The 13208-nt window shown below is 43.8% G+C and overlaps 1 protein-coding gene across 1 annotated transcript in view; it reads right to left on the reverse strand.

Annotated features, from left to right (window-relative positions):
* Window positions 1-4612: 4612 nt before the first annotated feature.
* Window positions 4613-13208, reverse strand: part of Sde2 (SDE2 telomere maintenance homolog (S. pombe)) — a 29542-nt gene continuing 20946 nt past the window's right edge. Inside the window, exon 7 of the mRNA XM_005404490.2 lies at window positions 4613-4944. Within this exon, the coding sequence (XP_005404547.1) occupies window positions 4723-4944 (222 nt within the window). The 3' untranslated portion in view covers window positions 4613-4722. The remainder of the gene's footprint in view (window positions 4945-13208) is intronic.

Below are 13208 nucleotides of genomic sequence, written 5' to 3' on the forward strand. Positions count from 1 at the left end.
TTGGAGACAGGGTCTCACTATGTAGTTCACTTTGTAGCTCAGGCTGGCCTCAAACTCACAAGGATCCTCCTGCCTCAGCCTCCCGAGTGCTGGAATTACAGGTATGTGCCACTATGTCCAACTAAGCTATCTCTATAAGCCCACATTTAAAACACATTCTTTTGAGCATCCCAATAAAAGCATTCACAAGGAAGATCTTACACAGTGAAGTTGTCAAGTGCTGTCCAAAGGTAGAAGACTGTTACTGGTAAGAATTATGTGAGGTCTCTCTGAGTCTGCCCACTCCCGCCTACTACAGGAAAGTCTGAAGACAAGAAGGGGGTGGGCCTTTGGTGTACACCTATAAACCCAACACTCAGAAGACTAAGGCAGGAAGATCTCAAGTTCAAGGTTAACCTGGGCTACATAGTGAGACTGTCTGAAACAAAACAAAATAAAAATCTCCACGAGGGGCTGGGGATTTAGCTCAGTGGCACAGTACATGCCTGGCAAGCATGAGGTCGTGAGTTTGATTCCCAGTATCAGAAAAACAAACAAACAAACAAACAAACAAACAAAAAGAAAATGCATCTGTGAGCTTTTGGGGCTGGGGATTTAGCTCAGCGGCAAAGCGCCTGCCTGGCAATCGCAAGGTCGTGAGTTCGGTTCCCGGTACCGGAGAAAAATTTAAAAAAAAAAAAAATCTCCACAACGAATGTAATCATTATGCACTCCAACATACACTAATAAAAATTTAAAAACCAAAAAAATAAAAAGGGCTGGAGAAGTAGCTTAAGGTAAGGCCCTGCGTTCAATCCCCAGTACAGGAAGGGTGAGGATCCAGACTGAGGTCCCCACTGGCTTCTGGCCAACTCCAGGCTTGGCCTCCTCGTTGTGCAGAGGCAGGTGTGAGGCTGGCTAGGACTGGAAGCTGTCAGGGACTGCTGCAGTGCTACGAACCATGGCACTAACAGCATCTTTAGCTTGATCAGCACAGCAGTCATCTCTCCAAAGCCCTGTGGGACACGGGACTTTCCCAAGGTTACCAGTGTTTCTGGGGACCCCATCTACCCACTTAAGGTAAGCTGAGTATATGAATTCAAAAGTAGCCCTTTTCTGATTTTCCAGGGCAGAGGCTGGGATTGTGTCCTTTCCTTCACCAGTGTGACTTCTCTCTTGGCCCATTCACTCACTGTTGCTTAGTCTGTGATGAGAAAGGCACTAATACCCTTGTATTTCCACATTTCCAGACATGTGCTCTGGGCAGAGGCCTCTTTTGCCTGCCTGGTCAAGAAGTAATGCATGTCACGGAGTCACAACCAGGTGAAAGCGTAGCATCAGCACCCACATTTCCCACCAGACTTGGCCAGAGCTACATGTAACGAAGCTATAAACCAGGTGTGTGTGTACACCTGTAATCCCAGCTACTCAGAAGGCTGAGGAGGATGATAAAGCATTGGATGAATACACTAAACACATACTTGAACTCCTTCAGTAGGAAGACCAATGAATGATTAGGGCAGTTGTCTGTCAAAGAGTACTGATTTTGTAGGATACTGAGCAAGCCTACAAACGATGTGTTCACGATGGGTAGACTGAAAACTCAAGTAAAATCTGAGAATTCAATAGTCAAAAGGAACCCAGTCCAATCAAATCAGGGCCAGCTATGCCTAACCAACTGCCTGTCACGAATTCTGTATGCGGGTAGTGGGGCTTGGGGGGAACCACATGGGGCCCCTAGGGACCTAGTTACCTGCCACCTTCAGCCCCATTGCACCACCCAGGCCCCTGCCCCATCTTCCTCCCAAGCATCTCCCAACCAGCCCTGCTCAGCTTGCATTTACTAGTGCACTGCGCCCTCCAGTGGCCACAGGAAGTCTTCCTTCCTTGAAGAAAGGAATGACCCTTTCGGTAGCTGGTGAGCAATTTATCCACAGAATTCCTTTCTGCAGAACTGCCATGCACACTCACCTTTCAGTTGCTCTTAGGTTTCCTCTCAGTAACAGTTCCAATCACTTTCCTCAGCAAGATTCAAGGTATCTACACCTATAAGCAAAGCTTTCAAGGTAAAAAGTAAGAATAGGAGACAGGCTATATGCTCCTTTGAAAGATGCCAAATAGTTTGGGAATTTTTTGTTGTTTTATCAAATACATCAGAGTAGTAGTGTTACCATTCATCCAACAATTATTTGTGCAGCACCTTCCATATACCTAGTACAAACTGACAAAACTCCTTCCCCTAAGGAGCTGAGTCTCTATGCAGCAAAAGGGATACAAAATAAATAATTGGCAATAAGTACTATAAAGAATACGCAGAAAAGAATCAGGGTCATTACTACTATTTGAAGTCAGGACGAGAGGCGAGGGAGCCATCCTTGTGGACACCCAGTGAAGGCCCCAGGTGAGAGGAACAGTGCCGCACTGGAGCGCCTTTTTTGTCCAGCGAACAGCCAGGAGGCCCTGTGGCCGTGGTGAGTGAGCCACTGTAATGAGGTCGAGGCGGGAGAGGGCAGAAAATGCAAGGAGCTTGCGGCCAGTGACCACGGGGGTTGCATTCGAAAGCAGATGAAGACAAAACAGGAGCCTCCAACAGACACAATGACACTAAAAAGGCATGGGGATGTAGCTCAGTGTGAAGGCTCTCGGTTCAAGCCCGCATGCTGAGCATACACCCTACCACTGCACTATGTACACCCCAGCAAGACCTTCCAGTCTCTGATACCCTAATTCATTATGGCAAACTTCAGCTACGCCTTGCAGCTCCTCACATCAACATGAACTGGTACCTTGTGCAGTTGGCCATGTGAGGTCACCTGCCTACGTCAGCAAAGCCAAGGCCAACATGGCTTGTTCTGAGTCCCTTGTAAGGACACCTGTGGCACTCACTGCTCACAAAGCTTTCATTTATGAATCACCCACCGGACCACCACAGCTGGCCCATCCCCCTCAGCCTGCTTCAGCTTTGATCCAGCTCTGTGCACGTGGTTTACGCAACTGCGTTCACCACTGTGCTTCATGCTGTGGCTGCATCCACACAGGACCTGCAAGTCACACCAGACGCCTGAGCACTTGAAATACAACTGGTCCAACTGGGAAGCACTGGAAGTGTAAAATACCCACCAGTTTCCAAAGTCACAACACACACCAAAAAACTGTAACTTTTTTACATTGACTACGTGTTGAAATATTCTGAAGAGTCAGGAATAGTGGTACATACCTGTAATTCCAGCACTCTGGGAGGATTAAGCAGGAGGATCTTGAGTTCCAATCCAACCTAGACAGCTTAGCAAGACCCTGCCTCAAAATTAAGGTCCTGTGTTCAACCCGGCAAGAGACATAGATAAAGGTGGATGAGATTTTGAATATATTTAAGAAGTTAAATAGAATATATTGCTATATAACCCAGGTGTGGTGGCACATGTCTATAATCCCTGCACTGTGAGGCTGAGGCAGGAGGACTACCATGAGTTCGAGGCCAGCCCAGACTACACAGTGACTCTTTCTCAAAAAAGCCAAAATAATAGTGATGATGATGACGATGATGATAATAATAATATTGCTGTCATTAATTTCACTTGCCTCTGTATTTTTTAATGTGACAAAGAAATTTAAGTGTTTCTACTAGACAACTATGTTCCTGAGCATCCTAAGTTTTCACTTAATGAGCAACTACAATTAAGCAAACACTCTGTCACATGCCTTACATACTAGTATTTTTTTAATCCTAGCAACTCTAAGAGTAGACATAATACCAAGACTAGGGAGCTGGTGCTCAGAAAGTTATGGAGTTTACCTGGGCGTGGTGGTGCATGCCAGTACTCTGGGAGACTGAGACAGAAGGGTTGCAAATTCAAGCCCAGTCTGAGCAATGTACCAAGACCTTGTCTCAAAGTGTAGGAGGGGCGTACAAAAATGTACCTTAGTACAAAAGCCCTGGGTCAATCCCCACTATTACAAAAAAAGCTGCAGGAGATGGTGAGATGGTGTGTGTGGTGGTAGGGGATATATGACCAGTATCAGAATGCAAAAGAAATTCCTATTGTCATAGCTCTTACAGACGTTAACAGAAGAGACTGCTACAAGCAGTTTGTTGTCTACAAACCTGACAACCAGAACCACACGGATCAACTTCTTAAAAACATAATTTACCAGAATTCCATAAGATGAAGCAGCCAGGCATGGTAGCGGCTGCTTATAATCCCAACCCTCACAAGGCTGAGGCAAGGCTGCCATGAGTTTGAGGCCAGCCTGGGCTACACACCGAGTTCAAGGCCAGCCTGAACTACTTAGTGAGACCCTGTCTTAAAAAAAAAAAAAAAAAAAATCCCAAAACAAACAGAAATGATGAAGTATAAAACCTGAACAGAGCCAGGTATGGTGGAGCGTACCTGGACCCCAGTAACTGGGTGGACGAGGAGGAAGACAGACCGCAAATTCAAACCAGCCTGGGGTACACAGCACGCTCAAGGCAGCCTGGACTACACAGTGAGATCCTGTCTCAAGGTAACCAATAAATGCTAAGGAGCCCCACACTTCAAAAACTAATGATAAAAAAAGCTTCTTACAAAGAAAACTTCAGGCCCAGACAGTTTACACACATCAACTCTATAAACGACAATGAGGATAGTTAGAATTGGGTTATTAAAAAATGAGCCTTTAATATTAATGGGAATACTGGTCATGAGTCCACAGTAGGCAGGTTGTAATTAGGAGGTTCCACATCGGAAATCAGCTCTGGTGAATTCATTTCTTCTTCCCCTTTGAAGGCTTGGCAAATAATACCGGGTCGATCTGCTCCCTGACCAGGCCCCTGACGGAGAAGAGCCTGGCTGCACGCTCCTGCAGCGTGCCTCCGCACTTCAAGCCCAGGCCTGCCAACGCATACTTAAGCTTCTCCAAGCCCAGCAGCTCCAGCTCGGCTGCAGAGCTGAACACCAGCAAGTCCAAACCTTCCTCAGTGAGACCCTGGGGGAAAAAGGTAAGACAGACTTAAAATAGGCTCTTCTGAATTAAGACTTTGTTCAACAGTTGAATACATCCTATTTTTCACGGAACTGTCATTTAATCTGCCATTGTCTTTCTTTTTTCTTTTTTTGGTTTTTTGTTTTTTTTTCCCGGTACCAGGAATTGAACTCCCGACATCGTACTTGCCAGGCAGGCACTGTGCCGTTGAGCTAAATCCCCAGCCCTGCCATTATCTTTCTAGCTATTGAATTTCAAACATTCAGGGCAGAAACAGAAGTAAAAGATTCCAGGATAGATTTTTTTTTTTTGGCAGTGCAGGGGATCAAACCCAACCCACCAAGGATGCTAGGCAGCAATCTCCCACAGAGCAGCATCTCCAGCCAGGACAGGTCTTAATGTTACTTTTCTGATTTTTTCGTAAAAAGTCTAAACAGTAAAACATACCCAGCCTACCCCTACACTACTACCACAGAAAACTGTAGGCAAAAAAGTTTAATTTGAGCTGGGCATGATGGCACACGCCTGTAATTCCAGCACTGGGGAAAGTGAGGCAGGAGGACCCACAAGTTTACTGCCAGCCTGGGCTACATGGTGAGGCCAAAGCCAGCCTGGAATACATACAGTAAGACCCTGTCTCAGAAAAACCATAATATAAAAAATGAATAAAAAGCTTAATTTTAATAAACTGTCCCTGCCTCTTAATCTCTTAATTCCACAGTCTTAATATTTTCTAACTGAACAAGACCAACTGTCAGTTACCACTTATATAACTCACCAAATTCAAATACATGTAACAGATCTGCAACTGCTCTATCCAGGTAGTATCTTTATAGACTTTAACACAAAATTCAATATTTCTAGCCAGACGTAGTAGCACACACCTGTAACCCCAGCACTCAGGAGGCTGAGGCAGGAGGATGTTTCCAACTTTGAGATCAGCCTGGGCTACAAAGTGAACTCAAAGCCAGCCTGAACTGCATAAAGACCCTGTCATGGGGCTGGGGATCTAGCTCAGTGGCACAGCACCTGCCTGGCAAGCGCAAGGTTGTGAGTTCGATTCCTGGTACCAGAAGAAAAACAAAAACAAAAGAACAAAAACAAAAACAAAAGACCCTGTCGCAAAAAGACATACGTATATACGTACATACATACACATACATCTTTCTAACACTCTGCAAAGAAGTAAATGATATTTTAAAATATATTTTTAGAGGACTTCCAGGAAGATGGTAAAGCAGTAATCAAACAGTGGGTCAGCCTGAGACTCGGAACCCAGACACTGGAATATAACAACCTGAGGAAGAAAGAAGGGAGGCAGACCTCAGGGACCCAGCAAGGTTTTGATGGGAGAACTGGAGCACACAGGGAAAGTAAAGAAACAGACCTTAGGGCGAGCAAGGGAAGGAGGCCACAAACTGCACTTTCTCCCTGACCCCCAGCTCATGGCATGACAGATGAAGCTCGAATCTACAGACAGTGAAGATGGGAGACCAGAAGCCACCACCGCAGGTGACCCCAGCAGCCTCCATGGAGAAATGCCTCAGAAGGACAGAGCACTGGGTGCTGTGAACCACAACAGCTGGTGAGTGACTCTACTCCAAGCATCCCCTGGAGGGGAGGCCTGGACAGACACCATGTTAGGAAGCGGCCAACTGAACCCAGGACTGAGAGCCAAGGGTCGGCCTCCTCTCAGGAATCCTAGTAACTGGGTGAGGCACAACCACGGACGACACCCAAGGTCAGAAAGCCAAGGCCAGGCTGGCAAGAGACACCCTGCGCTGTAGGCTGAACTCAAGCCCAAACCCCACAACCAGAGGCCAAGATCAGACAGAACTTCTGTGGAGCTGAAAGCAACAGGATCAGCACCCCACCCTAACCCTACTGCAGGCTTGCTGAGATCATCCAGGACAGGTCTAGGCTCTGTCTACCTCCTTTACCTACCAGAGACAGAAAAGACAAGCCCTGAATTAGACATTACCAGAGCCTAACTAGGCATGCTGACACAATGGCTGCTGAAAATTACATACACCACTTTGAGATGATGAGAAATGGTTTTGCTCTCATCAAGTTTTCGACTGTGAGAGGTGGGGGTGTAGGTCAGTGGTAGAGTGCTTGCCTAGCATGCACAAGACCCTGAGTTCAATCTCCAGTACCACCAAAAAAAATAAATACATAAATACATAAATAAATACATACATACATATATAATAAAAGAAAATTTTCAGCTGCAATGAAACTGGCCTTTTCTGGAAGAAAATGCCCAGGAAAACACATATTACCCAGGAAGAGAAGAAAATGCTAGGTCACAAGCCTATGTAGGCTAGGCTAACCTTATTGCTATGTGCCAATGGGAGTGAAGGTCTGTTGGTTCATCACTCTGAGACCCCTAGAGTGGTCAGAAAACATAAAGTCATGAAGAACAGGACAGGAGTCATGTGGAGCTGTAACTCAAAAGCCTGGGTAACAAGAATACTTTTCTTGAGAGGGTCAGGAAGGCTTTCTGTCCTACTGTTAAGGAATATCTAGAGGACAAAGGTTAACCACTCAAGGCTCTCCTCATCATGGATAATGCTCCTGTTCACCCACAAGAAGAATTGGCTGGAGAATTTTCACGGCTCTCAGTCAAGTTCCTCCCACCTAATATTTCTCAAGTGGTCCTTCTGAAAATTCTTCTTCTGAAACAAAGGAAATCTCCCAAAAAAGACATTTGTAGAGAAGATCCACCCAGACAGAGAAAAAGCCTAACTGTTGCATTTACTTGCATAATGACAATGTCCTTTCACACTATAGAACAGTTAAAGACAGAAGCAGACAACCTCAGACCAGTTCTTAGTTCTGAGAAGATTGAGACCTAGTGAGCCAGAAGCAGACCCTAGTAGGCTACAAACTCCCAAGGAAAGAAAAGTCACAGAGAGCCACGGTCCTGATGTTCCCGTGGAAGGGGACTCTCCTTCCAGACAGTAACCGCCTTCCACTTCACCCCCCTTCCCGTGAGCCAAACACGTCAATGTGAATGGTGAGTACAGTGTGAAACTGCTGTTTCTGGTAAACTAGGCATACTCTATAACTTTTTGGTGAATACACAAGGAAAATTATTGGTGTTCCTGGTAAATTATGCACATTATACAACCCTTTTCTTCATTATGAAAAGGTTAGATAAGGGGTGCTTTGGGAGGCTTGCAATGCATTATGGGTATTTCCTTTTTTTCTTATGGGAAAAGTAGTCTTGACTTACAATCAACTTGAGTTAAAACTAGCCCCTCATGAACCAATGGAGTTCATAAGTCAAGGATTCACTATAATTAAAAAACTACCACCACCAACAACAACCAGAAGCTCACGCCCTGACAGATTCGCTGTTGAATTCCATAAGAAATTTAGAGAGGATCTAATACCACTACTTCTTAAATTCTTTAATGAAATTGAAAGGGAAGCAAGACTCCCAAAGTTATTCCTGGAAGCAAGCATTACCCTGACACCAAAACCAGAGAAGAATCCAGCCAAAAAAGAAAAATATAGGCCAATCTCCTTAACGAACATAGATGCAAAAATCTTCAATAAGATACTGGCAAAAAGAATATAGCAAGTCGTCAAAAAGACTGTACACCATGACCAAGTAGAATTCATTTAAGGGATGCAGGGATGGTTCAATATACACAAATCAATAAATACCTCACATTAACAGAACCAACAATAAAAACCACATGATCATCTCAATAGATGCAAAAGAGTGGCTGACGAAGTCCAACACTCAGTCATGATACAAATCCTACAGAAAAATGGAATAGATGGTCTTTATCTCAATCTGATAAAAGCCATCTATGACAAACCAACAGCCAACATCATACTACACGGTAAAAAACTGAAAATTTTCACTCTAAAATCAGTAACAAGACAAGGATGCTCACTATCACCACTCCTGTTCAATATGGTTCTGGAAACATTAGCCAAAGCAATTAGACAAGAGAAAGAAATCAAGAAGTAAGGTCAGGAAAAGAAAAAGTTAAATTATCATTATTTGCATATGACATGATACTCTACATGGACGAGCCCAAAAATCCACCAAAAGACTCCTAGATTTAATAACCAAATTCAGACTTGAGGATCAGTGTAACAGAAGATGCAGAAACAACTCCAAACACAATCAACTACCTTATCTCTGGCAGAGTGGCCAAACACCTTCACTGGAAGAAAGATAGCCTCTAATAAATGCTGCTGGGAAAACTGGCTTTCCACATGCCAAAGATTAAAACTAGACCATTATCTTTCACCATGCACTAACCTAAAATTAAAATGGATCAATAATCTAAATATTGAAACAGAAACACTAAGATGGGCATTGTAACTTGCACGTGTAATCCCGGCATTTAGAAGGCAGAAGCAGGAGGATGGCTGTAAGTTTCAGGCCAGCCTGAACTACATAGCAAGACTCTGTCTCAAACAAAAAAACAAAATAAATAAATAAATAAATAAATAAATAAAAATAAAGCAAAACAGTTAATCTGCTGGAAGAGAAAATAGGTAAAACTCTTCGAGAGACACAGGTATAGGTGAGGACTTAATGAACAAAACCCTGATTGCCCAGGAAATATTACAAAGAATCAACAAGTGGGATCTCATCATCCCCAGCAAAAGAAACCACCAAGAGTGAAGAGACAATCCACAGTGTGGGAAAAATTTTTGCCAGCTATTCCTCAATGATCTAATATCTAGAATATATAAAGAACTCAAAAAAATCAGAACCCCCCCCAAATGGAAAGACTCAGTCCAAAACTGGACATCTAAAATGAACAGATACTTCTCAGATGAAGAAATTAAAACAGCAAATAAATACATTAAAAAATGTTCAATATCACTTGTCACTCGAAAAATGCAATTAAAACAACAATGAGATTCCATCTCACCCCAGAAAGAAAGGCTATCACCAAGTAATCAACCAATAATAAATGCTGGCAGGGCTGTGGGGAAAAAGGAACTCTTCTCCACTGTTGGTGGGAGTATAAACTGGTAGATATTGGAAAGCAGAAAAAAAACATTCAAATGGAAAAGGGAATGGGGGGGGGCTTGGGATGTGTTATGCACCAATTTCCCATTATGAATATAATCATTATGTACTGCACATATGTATTAATGAAAAATTTAAATATATATAGAGATTTTAAAACTTTGTCTCACAGTTTTATTAATACTGAGGGTTGAATCTGCAGCCTTCACACTGAGCTACATCTTCAGCCCTTGCTTTGTTTTTTTGGAGACAACATCTCAGTATGTAGTTCAGGCTGGTCTTGAACTCACTATATAGCCCAGGCTGGTTAACTCACAGCAATCCTCCTGCCTCAGCCTCCAGAGTGCAAGAATTATAAGCGTACACCACCATGCCCAGCTTCAGCCCTTTTTTATGTTTTGAGACAGTCTCATTAATCACTGAGCTGCTCACACTTGATTTGAATGTGGGATCCTCCTGCCTCAGCCTCTCAGGGTGCTGGGATTACAGGTATATGCCATGACACTCAGCTTCCCAGCAAATTATTGTGAACACATTAAAGAGCTCTAGAAACACTCTTTCTTGCTACTTAAAACAAAAAAAACAAACTTCTGCTAGATTTTAGAGGTAGACTTTTGCTTCATTATTTATAGTCAAATTCCACCCAAATGTTTCTGGAGAATCACACTTGTTATGAATACAACCAAGAACAAAATTTCAATGTCAATCAAATCATCTCTTGTCTTTTCATGGGTGCTGGTATTTGAAGCCAGGACTCACACTTCATGTACTCTGCCACCGAGCTACAACATCCCCAAGCCCTTTTTATTTCCAGACATGGTCTTGCTAAGTTGCCCAGGATGGCCAAGAACTTAGAATCTACAGGCCTAAGCCTCCTGAGTAGCTAGTATTACAGGTATATGAAAATATATCCAACACCTTTTATTTTGTCCCTTTATTCACTTTTCTAAGACCTCAGTTAAGATAAAGCCACTGTATGCCTGCAACATAAAACTGCACTGCAATGCTAGACATCATGTGAGAGTCAAATGAAAGTCTTTAGCATGTGTTATGACTTGTGTCTAGATGTCCCCCCAAAGCCTTATGCAGAGGCTTTTCAGAGGTGGCTGATCTAGAGTATGTGACGCTGGGATTGATTCACGGTGCAGTGCTAGGATAAAGGGCACTCAGATTAAGGGTGTGGGTAAGATGTAAGGGACAGAAAGAGGCTTGTCATTTGTCGCTTGCTACTTGCTGCCATCTGCTGCTCCTCCTCTGCAACGCCCCTCTGCTGTGCCACCCAGCCACCATGGACCGAAACCGCTACAAAATGTGAGCCAAACACACCTTCCTCCCCTAGCCCTGGGTGTCAAGTATCTCGTCTCCACAAGAAAGGTAACTAAGACAGCATGACAGCTCCCTATGTCCTCTCCAGAACAGGCAATCAATGGGTCCTGGCTTATTTATTGGGGGCAAGGGAAAGCTCTAGTCAAACAAATGACAGGCTTTATTTAAGAAGGAAAAATCAAGGAATTCAGGTTTCACCTATCCTAAATCATTAGCTCACAGAGTAAAAATTTTTCTAGAAGTCTAGAAGTCACTGAAGACTGCAAATGATCATGTTTATAGAAAAGTATGTACAATGAAAATTATTTTTTTAAAGACCATGCTATTACTTTCCATTGTTGAGATAAAATACCCCACACCCACAAATTAAAGGAGGACAGGTTTATTTTAACTCTCAGTTTGTAGAGTTTATAGATATGAAGGGAGAAGGCAGTGAGACACACCCTACAGGACCCCCCTCCAGTGACCCACATCTTCCTATCACCACATTTTACTATACATTCATCAGTGGACTAATCCCAAAAGCCTCCCCTATGAGTGCATAACGCTTAGAGGAACATTTTAGATATAAGCCATAACATTCTGCTCCTGGCCCCCAAAAGACTCATGCATATCCCTTTATGCAAAAGGCGCTTAGTCCATGTCTAAGAGATACCAAAGTTGTAACAGTTTCAGCATTGCTGAAGTCTAAGTCCAAAGTCTCCTTTGAGAGTTAAGGCAAATTCTTAGCTGTGAGTCCCTATACAAACAAAAAGAAAGCTGAATATTTCCAATGTACAATGGCACAAGATAAACATTCTACTCCAAAAGGTAGAAAAAGAGGGGGAAGAAAGAAACAGGACCAAACCAAGACCTAAACCCACCAGGGAAAACATTAAATACCATAGCTCTAGATCCAGCACCCAGGGCAACCAGTGGAAAGATGTGAAGATGTGAACTCCAAAGGACTTGGGTAGCTCTGCCTCAATGGCACTGCTAATGGTTGTAGCCCTCATGGCCTCTTTCTCTTGGGTCAGCTTTGTACACTTCTTACAGCTTTTCTTAGACATTCCACCTTCTTGGCTTTTCCAGTACCTTGGGGTCTCCACTGCACTTTCATGCTCACAGCTCACACACTGCTCTCAGGGGCACACTGCCTGGCCCACCAGGCCTTCTGAAGTCTGGGTGGAAGCTGCCTTGACCCCACCACTCTTGCATTCTGCACACCTGTGAAACCAGCACCACGTGGATGACACCATCTGATGCCAACTGGACCAGCAGCTGAGGGCTTTTGCATCTTACTGATGGTGGCAGAAGCCTCTGAGTGCCTAGATGCCTAAGCATAGTGAACTGAATCCTGGCAAATCAATTCCCATTCTCTAGGCTGCAGTCATACTGGAACACGGTACCCTGGAGCTCTCTCTTCAAAGCCAAGTCTTTCACTTTTGTAATTTTGGGCCTGCAAACGGGTGTGAGGCCTTCAGGCTGTCTATTCTATTGCTCCGTTCCAAAGCAGCATTTAGCTATTTAATGCCAATCTTTTCAGCAACCAGGTTCTCCTCTGCTCCATCTTTGCAGGTCCCAACTTTAGCAGAGCTTCCTTTCTGGCCAAACTCAAAGCTTTTTAAATCATTTTGCTGGGCTGTTTGCTCTTGATTCTCAAAGTAGAGCTGGCTAAAAGCCCCCAACAGTAGCCATGCCACTTCCTCAACATTAGACTGCCTTGAACTTTCTTCTACTAGATTAGTCTGCTGTACTTCATTTCAGTTTCCTGCAAAGTCTCTAGACATGAGTAAAACACAAGACAGATTTTCAGCCAGACCACAACACACGACTTGGAGTCCAAATGCCAAAGGAGGGGCTGAGGATTTAGCTCAGCGGCACAGCGCCTGCCTGGCAAGCGCAAGGTTGTGAGTTCAATTCCCAGTACTGGAAAAAAATAGGAAAAAAAAAA

The sequence above is a fragment of the Chinchilla lanigera genome, unplaced genomic scaffold (genome assembly GCF_000276665.1).
Source record: "Chinchilla lanigera isolate Chin_1 unplaced genomic scaffold, ChiLan1.0 scaffold00088, whole genome shotgun sequence".
NCBI lineage: Eukaryota > Metazoa > Chordata > Mammalia > Rodentia > Chinchillidae > Chinchilla > Chinchilla lanigera.